Source organism: Aplidium turbinatum, chromosome 10 (assembly GCF_918807975.1).
Source record: "Aplidium turbinatum chromosome 10, kaAplTurb1.1, whole genome shotgun sequence".
Taxonomy (NCBI): Eukaryota; Metazoa; Chordata; class Ascidiacea; order Aplousobranchia; family Polyclinidae; genus Aplidium; species Aplidium turbinatum.
In genome coordinates this window covers 15,853,256-15,880,256 of record NC_137481.1, presented here as the reverse complement: position 1 = coordinate 15,880,256, position 27,001 = coordinate 15,853,256, and the positions used below count along the sequence as shown (strand labels likewise).

At 37.8% G+C, this 27,001-nt stretch overlaps 1 protein-coding gene across 1 annotated transcript; it reads right to left on the bottom strand.

Moving 5' to 3' along the window:
* Positions 1-2,819: 2,819 nt before the first annotated feature.
* On the bottom strand, positions 2,820-26,680 carry LOC145778998 (uncharacterized). The gene is made up of 11 exons (XM_082590579.1): positions 26,365-26,680; positions 26,116-26,230; positions 23,832-24,625; positions 15,129-15,300; positions 12,158-13,791; positions 11,517-11,656; positions 10,624-11,272; positions 8,068-8,416; positions 5,956-6,187; positions 4,968-5,124; positions 2,820-3,870 (listed from the first exon to the last, which is right to left on the bottom strand). Exons 1-11 carry the CDS (start codon positions 26,678-26,680, stop codon positions 3,677-3,679), a joined length of 4,752 nt encoding a protein of 1,583 aa, XP_082446705.1. The 3' UTR covers positions 2,820-3,676.
* Between the last annotated feature and the right edge of the window lie 321 nt (positions 26,681-27,001).

Below are 27,001 nucleotides of genomic sequence, written 5' to 3'. Positions count from 1 at the left end.
CATTCACAGGGAAAGAAAGATGCAATTCAAAAATCTCAGTCAAAACAAGTGAGGCTAGAAAGGGTACCACCAGACAAATAGGCTATCATCGTTCATTTATCCCGACAAGAGATCATGTCATTACCCAGCCAGCAAGCCCATATGGGCCCCACATGGGGACCCATATGGGCTGATGTACGGGCCCCATGTGAGCTGCCCATATGGGGCCCATACACATTGTGTCCGCGGGCATCACATTGCCCCCATATAGGCTGCCCATATTCATTTATGGGTTTCATGTGGGTTGCTCACACTCAACCCACAAATCTAATATGGGCTGCCCATATGTAACCCATAAATCTAATACAAGCTGCCCATATGTATATCAGGTATATCACTGCAGACAGATGCTAAAGTGCACAAACTGCAAGCAGTGAACTTTGCGCAATGCATAGCAAGGTGCCCCCAGTAAAGTGCTGCAGACAGTCAACTGCAGACAGTGCACACGATGATGAACTGTTTTATTTTGATAAACCAGGCACGAGTAGGTATATAGCTCCATGTGACATTTTCCTATTTGTGGTACGTAAGCACCAAAAATAGTACTACTGCCAACCTTGCCAAAGTACTACAAGTCTCCAACTGCAAGCAGTGAGCTTTGCGCAATGCATAGCAAGGTGCCCCAAGTAATTTTCCTTGTTCAATTTCATTTTGTGTTTGTTTAAAAGATCAACAAAAGTCGTTTGAGACAACTAAAAAATCTCAAAGTCTAGACAAATACTGATCGAGGTGTATATCATATTAGTAGCCTATGGGTTGCCCACAAACCTTTGAATCACTGTGTGGGTAGCCCATGGTCTGCCCATAAAAAATGTGGGCAGCCCATGGTCTGCCCATAAAAAATGTGGGCCGCCCATGGCCTGCCCATGAAAAATGTGAGTAGCCCATGGTCTGCCCATAAAAAATGTGGGCAGCCCATGGTCTGCCCATAAAAAATGTGGGCAGCCCATGGTCTGCCCATAAAAAATGTGGGCAGCCCATGTTCTGCCCATAAAAAATGTGGACAGCCCATGGTCTGCCCATAAACAAAGTGGGCAGCCCATGATCTGCCCATAAACAAAGTGGGAAGCCCATCAATATTTCATGCTTAGCCCATGATCAATAATTTTATGTGGCTAAATTTGTTAAAATGCATTTATACGATCACGCATTTGAAGATTGGAACTTTTATATTCCACCTTGTCGTTTAGCAACACTTTCTGCAAGAAAGCCCATATTGGGCACATATGGCAAAAACACAAAAACCCACATAGAACCCACATGCCCACAAGCCCATTAAAATAGTATATGGGGCCCATATGGGCTTGCTGGCTGGGTAAGGATTAGCCTATAGGCTACATGTCAACTCATCGAAGCAGAAAGTCTTTTACAGTTAGACGATGAGACTAACGGCTGCATGCTCTCTATTAGCTTGTCAATATAGTTCGTAAAAACATTGGCAATGTGGTGTGGTTAGGGATGGTTAAAAACGTTTTCTTTTAAGTTAGTCGTCGTTTTTTTAATTGTCTTTTTTACTTTTTTTATTTTCATCCGTTTTATTTGTTTTTTTTTTCGGCTTTAGGCTATATAGGCTACTATTTCCAATCGTTTCCTACATTTTTTTTCAAGTAACAACTGTTTTTATTTACCATAACAAAGAGCTACAAAAGAAGCTGTTGAAATTATAGCTGCTGACTAACTTATTAACTTATAAATTCGTTTGTTGTTGTTTTGACTAAGTTCTGCAAGTCAGAAGTGTGGTCGCGTGCTCAGTAAATGATATCAATGAACCACTTAACTTCAAGTGCTACCAATGATGAGGACTGTTCGGTCTCAGTGGTGACCATGCTAACAGTCAACCTCCTTTCTGTCATTGTAGGCTACATAATATAGCCAATTATAATGAGTATTAAGAGTATTAGGCTATGATGTTCTTTAAAGTCTAATGGGTGAATCTACAGTCCAGTCGAATGATACAAATTAACTTAGACCTACGAATAAAAAAAAATAGCCAGTGTCACATTAAACTGAAAAATTTAAGTTCTTTCAATTTAAATTTAATAAACTTAAATTTGCCAACTTTAGCTGATACGCTACGCTTTATTTGATTATTTTATCACACTACGCATCTTTTGGATCATTGATGACAAAAGAAGATTTTAATGAAAAGTTTTGGGACAGTTGTATTTTGGTAACTTATCTTTGGTGCAAAAAAAAACCTACCAGGGATAACATAATAACCACTTAGTAAAAGTATTGAAATGTCCTTTTTGTTAAAGCCAATTATGGTTGCACTCTTAAAGTGTTTTGCTCTGTTACGCCTATAGCCTATGTATTTAAAAATGATAGGTTAGTATAATTTCGATTAATTGTAATTATAAGTTGTAGGTTGAATGACCTCATGTCTAAAATTGTCTTTGGCCCCGAGACCCACAAAGAGTTTAACACAGCAATGCCTGCATCAATGGCAAAATTACCGAAATTTATTATTTTGTTTGAGTGGATGTTAGATATCGTACCGGTATGATAAGATGTTGGATACCGATAAAATAATAACACCATCCTTTAAATAATAGCCTATGAGGTGAAATGTTAGGTTGTGGTTTTAAGATTTGGTGATTGCTGTCGTGCATAGGCCAAGGCTATGTAGGTCTACCTTGGTCACGTAGTGTACAAATAGGCCGATAAGGTGTTTGATGAATCAGATGCGTAGCTCATGAATTCATTCACTCATATTCATTTATTCATCAAAGATACAGATGAAGCAATAAATTTCAGTGCAAAGCAACAGCTAAAGTGCTAATTGCTTGCAACGTTATTGCAATCGATCTTTACGTCTCTGACAGGGAAACAGAAAAACTACCATATCGTCTACAAGTTATTTTGCGGTAGCGTGCAGATATATATACGTAGATCAATAATGATGACACAAAGTAACAACACACACCATTAAAAACAACAAGTTACAAAAATACGGGCAAAACATCGTAGGCTAACACATTCGCTAGATTGCGCTGTAGGTTAGGCCTACTTGCAGGGGCAAAAACAATTGGCAGTGTTGTCATGTACTAGAGAGACTTAGGAAATAGGCCTATTAGCGCTTTAAAATTTGTGCACTGAAGAACAGCATAATCTAAAGTATTATACCTGATCATAAGTGTAAATCATACACCACTAGGTCTACGGTCTACCCTACTTTTTTTCTTGACTAAAAGCGTGATAATCGCATAACCTTGTTAAGCAGAGCTCCTTGCTCGATATGTCGATCATATAAGTAGCCAAATTTGTTTGCATGTAGCCATGGGTCTTCATTTTTAATACCACAAACGTTTGTCTCGAAACCACCACCATTGTCTCGATTTGGAGGAACATTTGGTCCCAGGTTGTAATAAAAGCGTCACATTATTATTACTCTTGCAGAGGTGTCCTTCGGCATGAAAGAGACCATAGTATCTTCGAAAGGACCTGTTTTATTTTTTAGGTAGCCTACCACTGTTTTTCGGTGAATAGTTGGATCTTCGCAAACATGAGCTACCCACACATTTGCAGCCTATATGCTTTTCCTTGTTCCATGGTGACCTTCGATTCTTCTTTGGTATCGGACCCAATTGTTTTTAAAAGGGAACTGCTGAGAAAAACAGATTTCACTTCTATATGTTTAGCTTGTGTTATCATGACTTTTCATTTTGTCATCTTTGTCTTGACCGCCTTTAAACGTCACATGGCGCGTGGATCTTTGTGATGTGGAAGGAGTGAATTCTTTGTGAAAGCTTGGTGAGAGAAGAGAGTTCGTTTGACGAAGTACAGGAGTTCGATCTTCGCTGTTACTTCGCCATTCCTTGAGCTCAGTTACTGAAATATACAAACACATCGGTTCACTGCGGTCCTTTGAAGAAACGCAAAACTAAGATGATCAAATCACTTCTTAATTCCTGTTTGGGGACATAGGCAGAATTGCGGACTTACACGTGGTCGTGTAGCTTATATTTAGCCGGTGCAAACTCAGACTAAAAATTCGTAGAAGCACACGAAATAAATTTAGAAATGAGACTTGGGTGTACCGTATCAAACAAAAACGTCACCAGATGTTGTTCACGCTTCCAACACAAATGTTGTAGTTTTGCGTTTGAAAGGGGATAACCGTTTTCTTATTGACATTTATCGAATTTTTTGGAAAACCAAATTTAATCAAACCAAAGAAATTTAGGGTCGGATCCACTCATAATGGATTATTCAAGAATTAAACATGTCGACGGATTAAGCAGTTTAATTTTTGGATTCTGTTCTTACGGTAGCCTACTTCCAAAATTTTCTGATTAAAATCGCCAAACTACTGATCTACCCATGAAGTTTGCACAACCTAATTTTCGATTAACCAACCAAAGCGACGTTAGCTTAATCGGCCGCTTAAAGATTCTCTGTTAAAGCAACTTTCGCTTTGCTGCAATTGCAATAGCCTAACTGTAGTGATAGTGTGAACGGGCCTTTAAAGTCTCATTAACTCATCGATGCAAGAGTGTTGGCAAATGTAGGCTCTAGAATCCAAAAGAAAATTACAGATTCAATAGGCTACTTGTAAATACTGAACAAATCACTTGACATAGGCCTAATGTTGCATTGATATAGCTTAAGAACCATGAGCTTTGAAGGACTTATTTATTTTTAACATTATAGGCCTTACAAGTTATATTTGCGATTGCAGTTTTTAAAATCTATCCCAGTATTTTATAAACAAAACACAAAGGTATGCTATAACCTACTGTATTTCATAATTATTTCAAATTAAAATAACCTTGATAGGAAAGTGCTGCTTTAGAAAAATGTTGGTTAAACATCTGTCAACTTGTATAAATAGGCCCTTGTATTTTATTGGTTACAACGTTTGAACGCTTGTGTCAAAATATTTATCACCGCAAAGGAAATGTCGCTGCAGTAAACAGAATGCTTACCAGTCGGTGGAATAAAGTCAGGTCGCTCGCTGTCTCTTCTGGATGACGTGGACGAGAGCCGTTCGTTAATCTCTTCCGGGTCAAACTCTTCTTCTATCCTGTCTTGCCGGCGAAATACACCTCGATCAACAGGGCAGTTCACACTGTCACTCTTCTGCTTAAAGAGAAGTTTTTGGATTAGATTAGTTAGGATTAGTCTTTAGAAAGCTTTGGATTAGAAAGGCTTAGTTTAGACTACAATTCATGAGTTTAGGCTATCGCTTAAAGATGGACTGCGACTGAAGGATATGATAACTGGGCGATTTAGCTGTTTGTATGAATTGAAATAACTACATCAATATCGCCTACTGATTGTTAAACATTCTATTCAAACAGATGAAACCTACCAATTGTCGTATATCATAATAACACTGGCAACTCCAGAGCAAGCCACACTACAGGTCATTGTGTTAGTTAGTATAGAAATTTGGGATTTACTTTTAAAGCAAAAGCAACCTCAGTAAACATCTGTGTATAGCCCATCTATTGCAATAACCAATTTTTTACTGACATTTTACTATTGGAGGATTTGCAAAAGTTGAAAGTCGGCTGAATATTAAAAAAATGCCTTCACATGCCAGTAGTAAAATTGCAACATTCACACTTTGAAGTGAATTAAAAAACATTTTTTTCAAGAAAAACTTGCAACTAACATTATTTGAAAAATAAATTAGATTCTATTTGAAAAAGATATTAGCCTACTGAAGAAGCCACACGTGTGTGGCGAAAGCTCTGCTTTAATAAATTGAATCTACGTATTTAGTGTGATAGTAGCCTATTGCGTTCTTTTTTTAAAACATTATTTAACTTTGGGTTTTCATTAGGCTATTAAGAGCTGTATGTTTTTTTTATATTTGCTTTGACAGATGTAACCTATCGCCGCCTTCTCGCATATAAACAGCCGACGATGGTGTATAGACTGATTCGCACCACAGTCATCAATTTTTACCTGCTTGGAGAAACGCCACCTTCTTTGTCTCTGTCCGTAGTACATGGCAATGGAATCACTGTACTGTTTTCTCAAAACCTGTCCTCTTAGATGACCCCCGGATTGTCGATGAAGCGGTGGTGGTGGAACCATGTGAGATGGAGGAGGTAATACCTCACCACAAGACAGTGAGTGAGTGGGACTATCTTGACACAAAAATTCCTTGAAGATACGATCGGTTTCGATATCAACGCTGAAAAAACAATTTTCTTTAAAACTTTAACAAATCTACAGTCAAAAGATTTCTGCTGCCGTAAGAAACTAAGCAATGTTTACTTTAGTATTGCGTTAGCAAAGTAAGCAATTTGTATGAAAATTCTAAGCAAGTTTAGATACTAACATAAAGTGACCTAACTGCTAAATTAATTAGGCCTAATTATTTATTTAGAAGTTTCGGCTTAGGCATACAGTATTTGGCATCTGTAGATCAGCATTACTTTTTTATTAAATACTTAGCGGTATTCATGTAAAATTAGGAAATAGAATTATTTAATCAATTCACTAATTCTATTATTACCGTACCTCGTGTTTGCCTAGCTTAGAATTGCGGGCTACCTAGTCCACTCACTGCCCTTTCAAGCAAGAATGGTTGATAGCTGTGACAAACTGATGTCAGAAAAGTTTATCAGTAAAATTCTACTTATACAGTAGAACATTTTTTATTAGTAAACATTTACAAGCTTGCACAAGTAATAACAATTTAAACTCGCCGAAATTGATATAAAAAATGTGAGCAACTTACAAAAGGCGATGAAAAACAATAACACTCCGTGAATAGGCCTTTTCTTGTTTACAAGCTTTTTGACAAGAATTACCGTTCTGGCATCATGTTCACAAGTCATGAAAAATTGATAATCTAATGTCGCTGGGTCTTCATAGAGAAGGGAATTCTCAACAAAATATAATCAACTTATCGAACTAAAATCATAAGCAGAAGGTCGTGTGCCAACATCAGGTTAGTTCAAATTTCATAATTTCAACAAGGAATTATGTTGAAAAGCTAAAAGCTGGAGCTACTTGCTCCAGCTTTATTTTTTTTAACTTTGACCTGACCGACTTTGCATATATAAGTAAGTTACAGGGGCGTAGTCAGGGATGGGGGGGGGGCAATTTCCTTCTCCCCAAAATATTTCAATTAAAAATTTCACATTCTGTTACAGCATCCTTTGACAAAGTTTTGTTATTGATTTTGGCTGAAAGTAATATCTGAATGCGCTATTTTCAGATGTTTTTCAAAATTTTATGCAGAAGTCTCTCAGAACCACCCTGCGGGTGCTCCGCCTTTGGTGACTCTTTGCCGGGCTCACTCACATCACATGTGAAAAATACATATCTGCCTCGCTTATTTTCCGTGCGAATCGTTGCAGTGTGTGAATTGGGGAATGATTCCCAGTGTAGTGCTTGATATGAGCCATTTCAAGTCACTTCTTTATCTTCCACAGCTAGTGCTTTCTTTGTGTGACACATGCTACAATCTTCATTATATAGCCTAAGCTCCTCCTCCAAGATCTATTTATGACGTTTGAATGCAAACTGCATGTAGCCTACATGTTTTTACGTTGGAATCAGAAACAAGTTGTTTTTGTCAAAAAAACTCAACAAAACATCAAACTTTTATGAAATGCCATCGCCAATAAAGCACTGGCAGCCCACAGGGATTAAAAAACTATGCCTTGCCATTCAAACAGAAGTAGTTTAACTACTTCAAAGCATGTTGATGAAAAGTCGAGGTAAGTAAACATTACATGACAAAAAATTGTCATTCAGCACCTAAACATTAAATATTGAAACAAAAATAAGCTAAAAAAAAGAAATCGATCAAGATTGTTTTTTCAATTGATTTTAGTTACATTAAAAGACTTTGATAAAATCAATACTTCACGTAAATGGTTCGAATGGAGGAGCAATTGCGCACTTTGTTAGCCGTAGAAATCGATATCATTTGTTCGATGTTTTCATTAAATTAACATAAAAATTTCATTTGAAAAAAGCATATTGACATTAACAGATTAAATCACAATCGCTTTATAATTTCTATCACTTTCAACAAATCTTTCTCTGTAATATCCTTACCAGTAGTCCCGGTTCATAGTGTACCCATAGAACGTGGGTGCTGAATCACTTCTTTGCCGATGGTGCTTGTTTGATCGTCGAAAAAGGCGGGAAATGCTTTTCAAGCTTGACGACGATCGGCTTGATCGGCCGCTGCTAGTTTGTGAACTGACACTATCGTCAGATTCCAAATCCACGCTTCGAGTGTACTTGAGTGTGGACACCATGGAAGAACCTCCTGATGGGGAGACCGGTGAAGTCTCTCCAGAAGAGTTAACGGATGCAGGCTTTGTGTGGTACTTCCGGAGCAGTTCATGCCGATGTGTAGGAGGCACAGGGGTTGTATCTACGCTTGTTAATGAATAAGCAGCTAAAAGAGAAAACAATGACCGATGATTCTGTTCAGACCTAGACTCGTTACATAAAACAGTTACATTTTAAATATAGACTACCTGTCAAGTGACTCAATAATTACACAGTGCATATAAAAATAAAATACAGCTCTGTTTAGGATAGTGACAATAGTTCACTGTACAGTATTTTACAATTTTTTCAAATTATTCTAAAATAAAGTCACGTAGGCTAGGCTATACCTTCAGTGACGTAGCTAGAAAGAAAATGTTAGGGTGCAAAGACAACTGTTGGGAGCAACGTCATTCAGTATGAATTGCAATGGTATTAAAACGTTTTCCAGTGGCAAGATAACATTTTGGGGAGGTGATCGCCCCCCAAGCCCCCTTCCCCCCGTGCCTACATCCATGCTATAATTTAAATGTTTTACAAACTTATACTGTACTACAAAATGCAATACTGCATGTTTAAAAACCGTTTTTAGTTCTTACTAATAACATAAATACTTGAATACTTATGATAAAAACCTACTGTCACAGTATATTGCAGCTTACCATGCGTATACAATAGACTCAATTAAGAGTCAAAATCTTTTTGGTTTGATCTTTAAAATATACTGTAGTTAAACTAAAAAGTCATGTAAGAAATCAATTGAACTTTGAATTTATCTTCTTCGATCCAATCTTCTAAATTTGATTGATACGCTACATATTCACACATTGTTTGCGACAGTGTTATGTGGGCCACTGAAACACGTTTAATAGTTTATTGCCTACTGAAAGGCCCCACCCACTGCACTGAATGGTAAGCTGAGGGCACACAAGATAATGGTCTGCTGTTTGAAATTTTGGTGTGATTTGAATTATGTAAAAAGGTTATTGAAATTCAATTGGACCATTTTTAGTCAGTTTTTACATTTGTAACGTCTGTAAACGTTGGACGCATGTAAAAACTATTGATTTGCTGTCTCGAATGCTTCCAAACTCCGAAACACTAGATCAGAAATGTAGGCTACGTCTCCTAACGGAAACAAATGTTTCATAGGTTTTGAAGCGACACCCTCAGAATAATTTGTTGAATCCGAGACACATTTATGGCGATTGATGACATTGACGAAGCTACGTAATGAGTTGTATGTTGGCACACAGGATCAAAAATCAGTAGAGCTAATTTATATCCTGATTTATAGTAATGCATTTCAATAATTTTTTCGAAACATTGCTACGTAGAATGTTTCCGATTTTTTCTAAGAGTTTCTCCCTTTTTTCATTTGTAATCAATCTTTCGTTGCAATTATAATCATGGCAAAATGGTGAGTGCTAGTATGATGTAGACCAGGGATTCCCAACCTTTTTTACACAGTGGCCCCCTTTAAAAATTTTGAAAAATCAATGGCCCCCCTATTTTTTTTCAACTTTTTGAAAAAATTAAGAAACGTCATTTTAATCAAAAAACTTGTTTAGGCCTATACAGTAATCAGTAGTTAAAATGATACGAATACAATACACAATAAACATGATAGTACATTAATTAGTTATTACATCTGCAGTTAATGTGATGGTTGAGCTTATTTTTGCTCTAACAATGTCTTAATTGCTGGTTTGGTGGTGGAAAGAGCAAAATATACTAGTATTTTTATTAAATTTTAATTTTTTTTTTTGTTATATAGTGTTGGAGTGGACTTAGAGATGATAAATTAAAAAAATTACTATTTTTCAAAATTTTCCATGGCCCCCTTGAAAAAGCCTCATGGCCCACTAGGAGGCCATGGCCCCCAGGTTGGGAACCTCGGATGTAGACTAACGTTTGCATTTCTGAATTGAGCATTGATCAATAATCTTCAGTCTCAAAAGAATAAAGTTGAACATATAGCCTTATAAAAAGATTTAACTCTTTTGTATGATTTTTGTTTAGTTTGGAAACCGAACCCAACACGCCAGGGCGTCGTGACGCACAATTTGAGAATCACTGTAATACACAAATAAAGCACAAACAATTTTAAAACGTAATTTATCAATCATGCTGTAAACTTAGAAACTTTCACGGATCCCCTGAAAACGCTTTGCAGACCCCTGAGTTCCGCGGACCCTCCGTTGAGAACCGCTGCTTTAGGACGAACAGCTGATTGTGCAAAAGAACATTGTTTGAACTTTCAGTCAGGAACGCTGGTATAACTGTCAACACGTTTAAATCATATTACAAATAAAAAAAAAAAGAAAGACTTACCACGCGTTTGAAATGACCTAGGCTGCTTTGATTGACTTTCCATGGAGCAATTTTCTTCCTTTTTCGATGTTTTCTCGGTTATTGTCGTGTTGCCATCTTGAAGCGTTTTTGATGCCATCCAAGACGCTTCATTGTCATTATAAAATACATCGTCTAAAGAATTGCTATCTGATGAAAGAAACGCTTTTCTTCTACTCTTGGCATTCAAGTCGGTAATGCAATTCTTATACGCACTATTTGTTTGCAAAACATCAGTTGCTGAAACAGTTTGATATAACGGCACTTCTTTGATATCTTCGTCAGCTACAAACCTTATGATGGACTGAGTTGGTTGGCTCGATTTTTTTTCCAAAGAGCTGCTGTGCTCCAGTGACTGATGTTGCACAGATAGTGGCAGTGACATTTGTCTGGTAACCTGCTTCTTTATCTTCGGTGGTGTCTGGACTGTCAATTTTTCAGATATATCCACTCTGTCCAATGTGGACCACTTTTGAGATGACATATATTTCTGTCGTCGTTGATAACAAGGAGACGAATCAACTGATGTGTTTTTCTTTGGAAGTTTATTATTGCCGAAAGACAATATATCATTTGAGTAGAGATGTGATGATGGATGTTCAACCGTTGCTGTGGTGGTTATTGTAGTTTTCTAAACATAAATCTAACATTTAATATTATTTGAAAACACTTATCATTACAATAAAACTTAAGAAATCTGCTTTTATCAAAAATCCTTTAGACTACATCATACATTACGGTAAACTTCTTAAAGTAAAGAAGCATTGTGACAAAATACAAAGTGACGAACATAAGTCCCAGGCTTATCAGTTCACTTTTCATCGTAGCACTTCATGTGATACTAAAATCAAGTACGTAATGGCCTCAGTATTTACTTCTGGAACACAGAGTTCAGTATTTTGTGATTTCTCGAAACCATGCTCAGGAGAAGATGAAAACCCGGAGCTTCTTCGTCGGTAACAATTCGGCAATCGAGGTGATATTCTCCCAGATGCAGTGATTATGAAAGCTCGATCTAAGTAAAACATCAAATCTAAGGCTTTTTAATAGGTGACACAAAAATGACAAATAAATATATTCCATGGTAGAATGGAAACAGTTTTTAACTTGAAACGTTGTTTGCAATCCTATATTGTCGCTTTAACAAAATGCCAGAATGCCAGACCTTTTTTAGCTTCTTTTTGTTTCAAGGTGGATAATCTTTTTTTTTAAACAAAAGGGATACAAAAATTATTTGGGTTACACTAAAAAAAATTGGAGGCTTTAAATGGCTCCAAGGGCATTATCATGTATATGAAAATAAATCAGTTATTTAATGCTAATGAAAACTGTAATGGCATTTTTTCGTCTGCCATAAAACTATTTTCCTTTTTCAAAATAAAAAATATTTTTTCTCTTCCAAGAAGTTGATAGCTTGAGCAGAAAAAGAAATTACAGTAGTTTAACCATTTGTAAGCAAGCATATCAAAATAATTTACTGATGTCCATTGTCATTAAAATAAAAAGAAAAGCTTACTTTCCTCATCGGAATCTGACATCGATCTTTCTCGTGAAATTATTGGTTCCGAGCTTGGAGTGGTCAATGGAGATTCCTCAGTCATTCCGCCAGTGGTAGAATTACTGATGCTTCGGCAGTTGCTGTCATTATCAAAGTAGCCATAAGTGGGAGCATGGAAACTGACTTCCGTTTCTCTCTGTTCCAATGAATTTCTTAAGTTCCATAAGTCGATGTGCATTCTTTCAGAATCTTTTGTGGAGTGAATTTTTGTTTGTTGTGTATCAGGTATCACTTCACTGGGATGATCATTAATGTGCTGCTGCTGCTGCTGCTGCTCTTCATACTCGTGGTGTGCTTGGTGTCGCTCTTCAGTTTTTAAAGCTTTTACCGCTTCAGAACTGGTAGCTGAGGATTCAGAAGAAATCGATGAGTCGTGGTTATTATTTTGTCGAATATCTTTGCCCTGAATAAGTGTTATTGCATTGCTTCTGAAAGAAGAAAACAACTTTTTGTGTTCTTCAACTTTGAATAATTCACTTTCAGCTTCTGCACATAATTTTTCGCAACTTGGACTATTTACTGGTTGCTGATGCACCACCTTAGGAGAACTTTCTTTTGATAACGTAAGACTTTCTGAATCGGAAATTTCTACACTCGATTTATCCAACGATGCACCACCCGGCAACTCAAGTACATCTTCATTGCTCTTCCTCGATCCAATGCACGGCACGCACAGTGTTGTTCCGGAGCAGCTAGCATTAGTAACAGGAATTTTTTCTTGGACTGTGTGGTTTGCATCGCCCTCAAGAACTGTCCAGTCTGACAATTGACTTTCCATTGCCGTGTGTTGAGTATTTTTTGCTGCTTTAAGATTTCCACTTTCTACAGAATCAGGCGTCAGTTCAGTTCTTTTATCTTGTTCAATTTTAAACGAAATATCTTTTGAAAGTAAAGGTTCTCCAGAAGTTGGATCATCGTTGTCGGTTTTTACACATGGAAAATTTTTATGTTCCTTTTTATAATCGATATTGCGATTGTTCCAACTCTCTGCTGTTGTTTGTTCCACTGACTGCAAGGGAAATCTTTGATCATAGCAATTGTTTAACTTTTTCGCATCCTTTTTCACGCCATCAAATCTCATTTCGGAGTCTGATTTGTCTTCTAGACTTTGTGTTCGACGAAAATAGTTAAGTTTATTTCGTATTGTTTCTACAACAGACAGTGCAGAGTTTTTCCATGTGTTAATACTAAATGGAAGCAGAGTACCATCCGAATGTGGCAAGCGTTCTGCTTTGTTTAAGCTTCCTAATTGTGTTAAGTTATTTCCTTGTATTGCAGGTGCACCATTCAAAGAAGTTTCTTCGTTATCAGTACAACGATGGTTCTCGGTGATGACACATGATGTTTTTCTCAATACAAGAGGTCGTCTCTCTACAGAAGTTCCTGCTCGCTGTCTAGTTACTGGATTTACATCAACAAGAGGTGTATTACTCTTAGCAGTTGTGTGATCAAATACCGGGTAGTTTTGTGCACTAGACAATTTTTTATCTGGAATTGACCATCCAGTTCCAGAACACTCTTTCACAGAAATGCCTGACTTTGTGCTTCGTTCATCTTCTTCCATATTATGACGATACATAAATAAGCTTAACCTGTGCAACAGAAAGTTTTAAATGTAAACGAGTTAACTCAAAATTGAGAGATATAGCTTCAGAGAAATAGACTAAATGGTAAATGAAATCATGAAATAAAAAGTAGACCATTGATTGAAGTGAAGCGGACTGTTGCTGCTAAAAGCGGAAAGCTTGTTGATATGGAAAAAAGCCATTGTTTTACAATGGCAGTTGCACTATAAGACCAAACTGCTTTTGAGAACAACGTGGGTTTTAATAACATTTTGGCCAATGGTAAAGGTTTTCATTTACAAAATGTAGGCTAACCATTTTTAATATGTTTTATTAGAAATCACTGAGAAGCAATAGGTTTGCATTGAATTGACTAGTGTTCATTGTGCAGGTTTTTATTCCTTAGTAGGCCTCCTTGCATTGCAGATCAGTAGGCTACCATAGACAAAAAATGCTTGAACATTGCTCCTTGATGTTGTAATGAAATGGGCATTAGCTTTAATACTTTAAAAATCTCATTGACAACTTTTCAATCGTTGTTGAGGTATTGAATGCCCTGTCATCAGGGCTGTTGAGAGGATAATTTTGTGCCCGGTGCCAATGAGATCCTCGCACCCCAAAATAAAGACACGTCTAAGAAAAATACACCGCATCCAAAAAATATGCGGAGGTTTTTTTAAGTTCTTGGTCCCCGTGGAAAAGTTATGAGCCCCTAATTTCATCCCGAGCGCGGGTCCAAAAGTACCCCTGAACAGTAACACCCCTGTCAATAGTAGGCCTATACTGCTTGTCACTGACTGAAAATAGTGAGGTGGATATAATTTAAGTAGCCTACAGGTTCAAAAATCAATGACTTCCCCAGGTATCTGCATTAAATCGTAAAAAACTTAACTCACGGAAGTAAATGACTAGCGTTTAGGCTACTTGACTAATCAGAAGATCATATTTGTTTTAGATTAAACTCCTTTTTAACAGCATCAATCAGTTTGAAGTTTTATTTATTTGTTATTTAAGCTGTAATAAGAAAAAGTGAACAAGAATAATGGCTTATTTAGCATCTATTTCTCGACATCTTGCTTTTGCAAAATTTCAGAACCTTTAGTCTAATAACAATAATAATGGTTGTTTTTAGAAAGGGCTGTATCCATCGCACCATCCGTTAATTGCTCCTGAGTGTGTTAAGGCAATTGAGTTCCTTTTGCCCGTTGTCTTCGATGACATTTTAGTTATAGCCTACGTAGCACAGAAGAAAAACAGTTTATTGTATCTATCGTTATGTTTAAAAAAAAAAAACTGAACCGATTACAATATTTGCTTCAAGTTCTGCAATGTCCAATTTTTAACATCTCTATTTTTTTGCCAACATTCTCATTTCAATCAAGTTTTTAAGCACGTCTTCAACGCTGCACTCACAGACAACGGAGTTGGAAAAAACTTGTCTCAGTGGTGCCGTCTTGCCGCTTTTAATTTTATGCTCATGGTCTTCTTCGCCTTGTCGTCTAATAAATATTTCAACGCTTTCAAAGGAAAGTTGTCCTTTACACAAAATGTATAAAGTGCTCAAATGATTGGGTTAAAGTGGAACTGTTAGCGACTGCACATCAAGAACAGTTGGTATTGAGTACTGACCATGTGGTTTTCCCAATTAATTAATTTTCACATTGTATTAACGCTTATGAGATTAAGTTACTAAACTAATTGCGATTATATTTACAAATATAGGCTACAAGCCACTGTCAGGAGCAGTCGACAAACGTTATTGCTCGTTTTCTAGCCTATCATTTCATTCGAAAATGTTTTTTTTTCTTTCCTTTTCCCATCGGCTACGCACGACAGATCGCTGGCTGTTCTAGGCTGAGTCTGCAGAACTTCTATAGCATGGGCTAATTTGCTGCACAAAATATGTTGGCTATCTTTTCGCATTAGGTAGCTCAATGTACTGTAGGATTGTTCAAAACTATAATTATTTTTGATCGAAACAAAAGTCTTGCTCAACGTTTGAATTAGAAATAAAACAAACTCAAAGGCAACGGAATGAAGCAAAAGCAAATAACCTCAGTCTGAATAACATATTCTGGTTTTTATAACTCATATCGTTCACGTCCGAAACAGATACTGACTGCGTTGGTGAGTGATCGATTTTCGGTTTACAACTTCTTACGTTTTTTTTTTTAATTTAACACTCGTGATCTTTTTGTCTTGTCGTCTAATAAATATTTCAACGCTCGTAATGATAATTGGAAAGTTATCTTTGCTGACAGAAGCACGCTTCACGATACAACTGAGTAAGAAATTTAACAACATAACGAAAATGCCTGGTTTGATGCCTTGTCTGTTTTTTAGAGATGGAAAAAATATCGATTACCTGCATGCTTTCGATCGCGCATATTTTACAAGACTGCTTGTATTTAAATTATTTGACTTTTTATTCTCGAAAAAGTCTAGCGTAGATTTGAGCTACCTTTACAGCAGGTGGGCTATAGATTTTAGCCTGAGTTCTATTCGGAACTTCTAGCAGTTCAGTCATTGGATCTGGCAATATCACCAAGGGTGTAGCTGAGAAATTGCGAAAAAAGAAAGAGTTTGTATGCTTATTCAAAAACTGTATTTTCCATAGTTGCATTTAGCCTACATGTGCATAATAGACTCCTCAAAAAACCTTCCTCATAGCCAAGCACACTCATAGCCAAAACACTCATAGCCAAGCACAACGACTTTTCACTCGAAGCAAAAAAGCACATTCCTTTCATTTTTTTGCATTCCATTTCACAATTTGGCTTTCAAGCGATTTCACAGTTTCTATTTTGACAGTGACTTTGTAGGACGGAAATTTTTCTTTGGGCATAAAAACAACAGTTTATCGCCAGGTTTCAGTAGCCTACGACAATGGCGTTACGTTTTTAAACGCAGTGTTGGCTCTTGTAGGCTATGTTACGTGCTTGTGGAATCATTTCAAATCAGCTGATTTTATTTCAGTGAGGACAAAAAATCTTTCCCATAATATAAATAGTCCTTAGATCATTTTGAAAACTAGCTCAGGCAGATAGATTGGTTTCATTGTATTTTTCAAACTCAAGACATTCAATGACATTTCTCAAATGAATAGGCCTACATGGATTTCGTAAACGGTCAGTAGGCCTACAATACGAATAGTAGCCTTCTGTGAACCGAATTAATAATTTACACATTTTGTTGATGCTAGTTTTGTACACAAAGTAAGCAACACAAAAAATTCAGCAATTAAAAATAAAATAAAATCAATTATTGTAGCCGAGTTTTCAAGACATCGGCTGGCCCGTGTAGCGACACTGCAACACATATGCACGAAATATCGTTAACTTCAAGTCAGTTTTGATTAGAAGGAGGTTTATTTAAAATAAATAAACTCAAGTTATTATAGTATGCCTGACTGCATACAGTAGCCGTCTGCGTCCACTGTCCATCTAAGATTTTTCATCAGTGCGCAGTGAGGATTTTAAATTTGCAGTAAAATAGCAATCTTCTTAATAACATATCAAAAAAAATAAAAGTCAGAGTCTATGGACACAGAAAAGTTTGGGAACTATTGGCAGGGCCGTTGACAGGATTTCTCGGGCCCGGTATCAATTTATTTTCGGGCCCCCTTCATTGACAATGTTATGAATAAAAGGTTGTGTGCAAGCGTTTTTTGATGTGCTGAATGAGGATGACACAATATGCCGTTCAAAATAGAAAATTAAGAGGAATATCATTTATATTCACAAAGGCATTAAAAATTTTCCGTAAATTGCGAAATCCTTGCTCTCAATCACGATCTTCGTCGGTACCGGTATGTTTAAAGTTGTTGGAGTTTTCGGCTGAAATTAATTTTTTGTAAAGTAGACGCAAGTAGCTAGAAGTGATTATCACCAAAAATATATAAATTCAAAATTAAAGAGTGAGTGAAGAAAAATACTTCGTGTTTATGAAAAAAAATTTGTGGTTAGGGAAATCACTATACCCTGAAGGGGGCCCGGTACTTTACCATCTGATGGCTGAAGTGGCTGTTTTAACCTCTGATGGCGATTCCTTTAGATCTGATTATATTAAGACCTTGATAATGTTTAAAGTCGCAGGGAATCTTTTAATTCCGGGCCCCCTAAATATTCCGGGCCCGGGTCCAAAACTACCACCTAGACCCCCCTGTCAACGCCACTGACCATTGGAACCAATAGGCTTTTGTACAGAGACTTTTAAAAAGCTTCTAGGCTATCCCTGACTTCATATAGCCTATAATCTTGGTTCTTGAACTCGATTAGGAATGTAACACTGTGGCCGACCTATGTAAACACTTTGCAAACACAATTTTAAAAACCATCAGTCTACTGCAGCCTATTAATGAAACAGTGCTAAACCTACTTTGGAAAATCTAATACAAACGCAACTCCTGGTGCAAATATGCATAAACATAACAAAGAAAATAATGAAAAAAACATTTGGTCTCGTATAGGCTACATGGATCCTAATGGATACTAAATAGCCTATACCAGGGGTCACCAACCTGAATGCATTTCGTACCCAGTATCCAGCGTTACATGTTGTTAATATTCATCTTAGAATACCGCAGCAACAAAATTAGTCGAACAACGCTCCTGCCAGGCCAAGCTCCTTTAACAACAGTTTTGACTTCTTTAACATTGCCTAATAAACGAGGCCACTTGTTTTGCCCACTTATAGCGAGGCGAGCGGTTTCATCAGAATATTCATCGCCAAGCAAGAGTGGTGTTGTTACTTCGCTTCACAAAAGATATCTTGCCATTAACAGTTTCAGCAAACATAGAAATGTTTGACACATCGCAATGTAGACAACAATAGTGACTTGCAAACATAGGCTATTACCGAAAAATAGGCTCCAATAACAGGGAAAAAAAAAACAGGCACCATGAAACAAACGCTTGTGGAAGTCATCAAAAAAACATTTCTATCGTAACTCATGAACAGTGTTCCCTCTAAAAAAGCAATGAGTTGGTTTTTCATCCTTTTTGTGAGAGTCTATGAAACCGTCTTTCCTTGATTATTAGACAAATCTCACTTGCAGTGCTTCTAAGCATGGCAAAAATTGTTGATTAACAACATTTTGCAGTACTAAGATAAATATTTTCATAATACCAGAAAAAGTCTTTAAATTTATATATAATATTATTCCAATTTATTATAAATTGAGTTGGCACACCGACCTATTTTCCTAACAAAAACTTGCATAAAGGAACACTGCTCGTGAAACCCAATACGGTGAAACGTAGTGTTTACATAACATTTACAAACTTAAAATAAGCAACCCTATGCTTACAGACATTTTCGAAATTCAAAAACAGACGTTTTAATCAACCACCGGAACAGTGTGGCTGGACATCGCATTGGAATAACTTTAAACGACCCCTACCTAGAACTACAATCTGATTGGTCGGTCGGTGGAATCGTATGCAAAGCGAAAATATGCTTCCCGGAAAGTATTTTTTGCCTTCATGCTGTTTAACACCTCAAGAAAAGTAATTTTGGTTATACTTGTACGCTAATACCTTCCTCTGGCCGCCAGTTGGTGACCCCTGGCCTATACCGACTAATCAACGATTGAACGTCGGCTGCACAGCCGAGTAGTGAGAGCCCTGGAACGACGCCGGTTCGACACCGCTCAAGAGCATGCGGCTGTATCAGGACAGGACGCTTAAAAATATGCCTGAAGGTGGACATGAAGATTGGCTTTCTTGCCTTCCCGTCCGCTTAATCTAAACCTTCAACCACCAGGTGTAAACCTGGATACGACAAACAAAAAAATGATTAAAACTTGTAAGCCAGTGAAAAAAACTTTTGAAAGTGTATAGGATTGGGCTTACGTTTATTTAGCTTAGACTTTAACCCCATTTGCTCGGTGGTTAAGCGCCTGACTCAAAATCGAGCGGCGCTGGTTCGGCTCTCGAGGTGTGCAATTGAGCAACGCATTTCAAGATTGTTCTCCATTTAGCGGCTCCTAGTGGATGGAATAATTCCCAGGCAACACTACAACAACTACCGGAAACTCCACTCTGTCAATCTCGGTGACTGGGCCTGCGTCAATGATTCAAAGCCTCTACAAGTCTTATGCGAAACCAGGGTGCAAAACTGGCAGGATTAAGCTCTCAAAGAAGCTTTCCCAGTCCGAGGATGAAGATCAAACCAGATAGCCTACTTCTTTCACTTGTCTATTTTCTTTTGGTGATTGCTTCTTTTCTTGGTTTTTGTGAGTAGGCCTAATGGTTTTACTTTGTAATGTCGTCTGATTTTTTTTTGGTACCGATAACTGATCTCCGCAACAAATGGTCTACCGTACAAATCAGAGGCAAATATTAGGCTAATGGTGACATGAGCGGCCTTTTGGAGCCTAATAATAAAAAAATGAGTTACGAGAAATTCTGATGTCTAAGAAATATTTCTCTAACCTGTTGAATTTTTTATGCGTTTAATCGATTTTTCTGTCGACAAAAGGTAATAAATTTCATTTTCAGTTTACGAAAGTTCAGTCATGTATCGCAAAAAAAAGGTGTTTCTTTGAGTTTTGGATAGCCCACATTGCTGCTTTCCCTATAATAATTGTGCGCTTTGCAAAGCAATGTAGGCTAACGGAAAAAAAAGCTGGTCAAAATCTCACCTTTGAATGATGTTTATGCTCTACAGTGGTTCATCTTTTCCATCAAACAATCATTTGCTTGTGCAGCTGGTTTCAGCAGGGTGCTGTCAACAAGGCCGTTTTTAGAGAAAATTTTGAGCCTGGCACCAACCACCAATGAAAAAAGCAATCTCTAAAACTTATAATTAGCCCACATCACTCTTGAAATACCAAAACAAAAAACGGAAAAGAATGACGCAGTGCGTGTTTTTATAAAAATAAGACGCTGGGTTGAATGCAAATACTTCAGCAGAACAAGGCGCCAGCCCCCCCCCCTGGGGGCGTTTGCGACCATGAAGGGGCGCTGGCTATAAAGTGGGCGATTGGGGGCGCTGAGAGTAAATCGGGGCAGTTACAAGAAGATTGCAAAGCATTTTTTGTCATGTTCAATTCAAAGAAATACAAAGGAATACGGTGACTATAAGAGCTCTGTGGCAGACATTGTGGCAATTATGTTGGCAAGTCTGTTCGTTGTGCAGGGGGGTGCAATTCAAAAACGTTTGGGAAACACTCGTTTAGACAAAAGTTTGTAGGCTCATAATTTAATAAAAGTGTAGTAGCTTAACCAAAAAATATGGTAAGGTATTGGGTGGTTCCACATGCGCTGTAATCAAATTCAAAATGAAAGCGTGTGTAAGCTAGCCTACGTTGAAAAACTTGTGATGTGAATGTGATTGTTCTTATTTCGACAGAAAGTAATAGCCTAATTGCAAAAGCATACAAATGCTGTTTGTTTCTGTGTCAATATATTAGTTACATAAGAGCAAAAGAAGCTGAACCAAACACAAACATTAGCCTAAGTGGCTAGAAACCTGGAGTGACCTTAAGCATCCTAGGCCAAGCTAGGACAAAACATCAAGTAATAGCCTAAACGAAAACGCTGCACGAAAAGATTATAATTGTTACGGTAATTCTAAATAAAATAATAACAAGTTTAGGCTACCTATTTTAGTTGCAGGGGCGTATCCTCAATGGAAGCAAGGGAAGCATTGCTTCCCCTGCCAAAATTGAAAAAAGAGAAGATGATATTTTTAAGTAAAACGATTTCGTAATTTCTTTACCTGAATACGAATTAGAACAGTTTCTAACTCACGTCCCCGTATGATTTCAGCTTGGTTTTAATTTTAAAAAAGTTGGAAGCTTACGGATGCAAAGATTGTATCGCTTCCCTTGCTCTCGTTTTTGCTATAAGGAGAAACAAGCGAGAGAGAAAGGAAAAAAAGCAGCGCAAAGTTTGCGAGATTTATCTTTCTTTTAACAAATCGATGGAAGCAATATTTAAATTGCTTCCAGAGTTGCCAGATTGGACGAATTGCTCGAATTAGGCTTTTTTTAAATTAACTCTTCAAAATGCATAATCAATATTACTCAAATATCGTAACCTTACCAGATAAAACCATATTCACCATTGTTCAATACATGTTCTATACTTGTTTATACTCGTAATGTGGCCGATTAAAACTCATCCGCTACAGTCTTTTTATATTTGCTATTTTTTGGGCTACTTTCAGAATTATTTTTGCTACAGTTTATTAAAATCCGCTACAAGTCATAAAATATATGTAGCCTACATTTTATAATTTTTAATAGAATCAGGTAAATAGGCTTATATCCATTTGGCCTATTTGTCTAATATTTTCCTTGTTTTGGCCTTTTTTGTATTATTTTGGCTTTAAGACCTTTTCATAGTCTGGTAATGCTGATCTGTTGGATATTGTGTCAGTGGGCTAGGACGCTAGGTAATGAGAAAATCTAAGGCGCTGTTATGGTTATAATATCGGCCTAGTAAGCAAAAGTTTGAGCCAAATGTTGGCTTTACACTGTTATCTTGGCTGGGTAGACTTTGGCATAAGACATGATATGTGAGGTCTAGGCTAGAATTGACTTGACTGAAATGAATTCTGGCTTAAGCTACTTCAGCAGTAGGTAGCTGTAGCTGAGTTTTTGGTGTTCTCTAATTTTAGCAGCATATTTTGCCCGTTTGTGTGTAAGAGCTACCTTTAATAAGTTAATAGCTGTTTATCTGCTAATAAATTTCATACAAATATTAACCTAAAAGTGTTTCTAGAAAGCATTATAATCCATTATTTGAGTGTAATTTTGCAAAAAATTTCCGGGGGGGCATGCCCCCGGACCCTCCTAGAATACACGTGCCTTCGGCACGCTCTAACCCCCCACGAGTTATATTGCTTCCCTTGCTCAACCAACCAGGATACGCCACTGTTTAGTTGTTAACTGAAACATTTTAAAAGAAAATTTATCAATGCTAAAGTCGATTGCAGATAAAAGTGTATTTGGTTTACATTTGCATAAAGGTTTCTTCAGTTGTTTTTAGTGTTAAATTGTATCACTGTTTAGTGTTTTTTTCCCCCTTGACCGTGACAAGGCACTGATTCCGATGTGCATGAGTAGAAGACGACGAGTAGGCTAGTCTAAAGCATAGCCTACTCTTACCTAGCTGTAAATCATTGGAACAACATCCCGAGCACATCGGTGGTGAGAATGATCTGAGAATGATCTGAGAATGATGTCTGTATGTCTACATCTATAAGTTTATGGCAGAAAACAAATCTTCAAACCATCAGGACGCATTAGTTCAAAAGTTTGCAACCGAAAAATGCCTAACTATAACATAACGTGGTGAACTGAATCAAATCACGTCGTCGTCGTCGTCGGCTCCAGCTCGTATCCGAGCATTGGTTTTGTCTTCAAATTGAATTTGGTTTTGGATGGTGATGTCGTATGTGGCTTTGGAGGCCCAGTCTATGATGGAAAAGACGTGGGCAAAAGTCACATTGTATGGAGGGTGGGGGACGTGGTAGTTTTAGCTTTTCTTTTCTAGTGTTTCGTTTTTCTTTGGCTTTTTGTATCCTGTTTTTTTCAAAAATTTCCGTGCCTTCCCTAGTTCTTTTTCTCCAGAGTAATCTGTCGCTAGCAAGTAGTTCCCATGAATCCAGATCAATATTTGCATGGTTGAGGGACACTTTCAGCTGATCTTTGTATCTCATTTTTGGTCTTCCGGGGGGTCTCTTTCCTGTCTCTAGTTCACCATAAAGCATTATTCGTGGAAGCCTCATTGGGTCCATTCGTATGACATGCCCTGTCCAGCGAAGGCGGTGTTTCAATATGGTGGCTTCTAAACTGGGCAACCTAGCGCGATCAAGGATTGCATCGTTGGTAAGATAATCTTCCCAACGAGAACCTAGCATTTGCCTCAGCTTCCTCTGCTGGAAATTCTCAAGACGTTTGATGTCACGGCGGTATAATGTCCAGGTTTCACAAGCATAGAGAAGGGTAGATAGAACGACTGCCCGGAAGACCATAATTTTTGTGCGGATGGATATAGCATGGTTGTTGAAGACACGATGGTTAAGTCTTCCATAGGCACAGTGAGCTGCTTTTATACGTTGCTCAATATCCTTTGCACATGTTGGTGCTGTTGAAAGTATGCTACCAAGGTAAGAGAAGTAGTCTACTTCACCTAAAGGTGTTGCGTTGATATTGATCTCTGGGGAGGTGTGGTCAGGTGGCGTTTGGTTGAGTATCCTAGTTTTATCAGTGTTAACTTCCATTCCAAAATGCTCATAAGAATTGTTGTAGAGGGTGGCTATCGTTTGGAGATCATCAGGAGTAAAAGCAGGTGTGGCATTGTCATCGGCAAACTGTAACTCATGAATTGTATGAGCAGAGGTTTTCGACTTAGCACGGAAGCGAGCAAGATTGAAGAGCCCTCCGTCCATGCGACAGCGCATGCTGATACCAGGGGAGGTTTGTGGGACCTCGTTAAGCATTGCAGCCACATAGAGTGAAAAACATGTAGGTGCAAGAACGCATCCTTGTTTGAGTCCACCTGTAACGGGGAATGGGTCGGAGAGGGTGTTTTGGTAACAGACTCTGCCAAGCATGCCATCATGGAGAGCACGGATCAGGGTAATAAAGTCGTCAGGGCATCCAAACCGAGCAAGAACAGACCACATAGCAGGTCGAGGAACTTTATCAAATGCCTTCTTCAGGTCCCAAAAGATAAATGAAAGAGGTTGTTGTTGTTCTTGACACTTTTCTTGGAGTTGTCGAGCACAAAAGATCATATCTACAGTGCCGCGAGAAGGTCTAAAGCCACATTGGGACTCTGGGAGTACGTCCTCTGCTAGCGTGATAAGACGATCAAGGAGAATGCGGGCAAAGATCTTGCTAGTGATGCTGAGAGTGAGATACCACGTAACATGAATTAAACTGACACCACAACTGAACTGGTACAATAACAGCAAACAAAGCGTGGTAAACTGACTACAAGATGCCACGACTCAATGACTGAAAAAATGGTAGTAATGAAATTCAACGCTAGACGAGTTGGTTGAAAAGAAAACCCAGTGTGGTTGAAATGTTGCAAGAGATGCACTTAATCACGACATACAAACGTACTGTGGCACAACGCTAAAAAGACGTAAAAATACGTGTATATGTATCAAACTGCCCATTGCAAGAATGCGCTCTAACCAGGGCCGGATTAAGGGTTTATGGGGCCCTGGGCTGAGCTGAAAGTGGGGGCCCTTATCAAGTGACATTTTTCGCTAAAAAAAGGTTATCGATCAATGACGCTATAAAAGCATTTCTCAGCAGCTGGGGACTCCGCCTCCAAACCCCGAGTTGTGTGCATTGTGTAGTTGGTACTGTGCTGTTGCTGCGATTAGGATCGAAAAAAGCGATTAAACAGCAATATTATTTTTAGAACAACAAAATGACATAATTCGTTTAATGCTTACTTTATGAGAGGGGCGCAAACTCTCAAACTTACCCGAGCGACGCCACTATTCTCTAGGTACGCCACTGTTTTCTAGTTGTCTTTTTGAAAGTAAAACCAATCATTTTAGAGCAGATCAACAAAAGTATCAGTTTGTGAGATAGGCTATCACTGTTCAAAGTGAACTCGATCTCCATGATTTTTAGTGGCAACACTTTCAATACAATTACAAATTGCTTATATGCGATTATTGATATAACTGTACGATAACATGTTCATTTTGTGCAATACTGTACTGTTCAAAACAAACCATTTTGCCCCAAGAAAATTGTGAGGAAAAACCTGGTTAATTTTCAACAGTATTTCTTCGGAAAAGATTCGTTTTTTGGTTGAAAAGCAAATTTAGCAATGACAATAAACTCTTAGTGCTTGGTGTGAATGGTGTCGAATACTTAAACACAAAACTGTTGAGATACAGAGCGATCAAAGTAAGCTTAATCGTTTCACAAAAAAACTAAACGTTTGTTTTTGGCCGCAACTTTATGTATGAACTGTGAATTGTTTGTCAGCTTCACACAATAAAAACAGAATCATATTCATAGGAGTATAGGCCATAAATCAAAAATGAAACTGCAAACTGGTAGGCGGTACCGGTAGTCATTTTGTTTGCTGCCCTAGAAAATTGTTCATATCAACTCAAAATGAACGCTTTCTTGCTTTTCTCGTGGCAAAATCGCTGATCAATTCTTCAAAATTTAATGAATCCAAAATATCGTGTTCAATGCTTAGAAGCGAAAGATTCGAAACTCGCTCTTGCCGCGAAGAATTTCGAACTTCGTTTTTGATTCTCTTTAATTTTGAAAAAGATCTTTCTCCACTGCAGTTGGAGACCATCATGCACAAATAAATTCGCAGAGCAACGAAGACATTGGGAAAGGTTTCAACGCACCTGTTTTTCCTTAGAAGTAAGAACATGCTGAGCTCAACACTATCTTCCACTTTGTGGTTATCAGGGTTTTCTGAGGCTTCTTTTCCAACATCAGCAGTTTTCACTTTGAAAAATTCTGCAAAATGAACTGTTTCAGTTGGAAAATTGGCTTTGAAATCCATGGGATATTCCTTCATCAATGCAACAGTATAGCTTGATGAATCTCGTTAGGGCTAAGATTCGTCAGTTTTAAAATGAAACCAAACTTACTTTCGACGTCACGGTATGCTTTCAAACGCTTATCCAGTTCTGCAGATAGTTTGTCAATTATGGCAAGATACACATCAACTCTAAATTTATCTCTTGGGGAAAAAATCGTTGGCTCTGTAGAGGGCTCATCAAAATGCCTATAAAGTTGGGTTTGAATTCGTTTTGAAGAACCTGCGTAGGTGTTGGATCCACATTTCTTCTTACCTTTTTCTTCATACGTTTCAAAGTTGGATCTTTCGCTTTTGACAAAGCTCATGAGACTTTGCAACAACTGTACTGCATTATTCAAACACAATTCACTTTTTTGAAGGGACATGTTCGTTTTTTGAAACCTTTCCAAAACTGTACTCCACATTTCAAGCAAAATAGCTGTCTCCAGTTGTTTCAACTTTTTTACGAATCCTTCTCCTTCGACTTTGCTCTCTCGAGATTGAGCGTCATCAGAGGCTAATTCTTCAAGCGCTAAAATGGTCTCACTGTATCCTTTGTTTAATGCACTGACTGCATCATATCTAGCTGACCATCTTGTATCAGGTAATGTCTTTAAAACAGGCAAACCATCTAGGAATTTTCGATGGACTTGCCAACGATGAGTAGACGAGACGAGCCATGAATAAAGGCTTTGCAACAATTCATA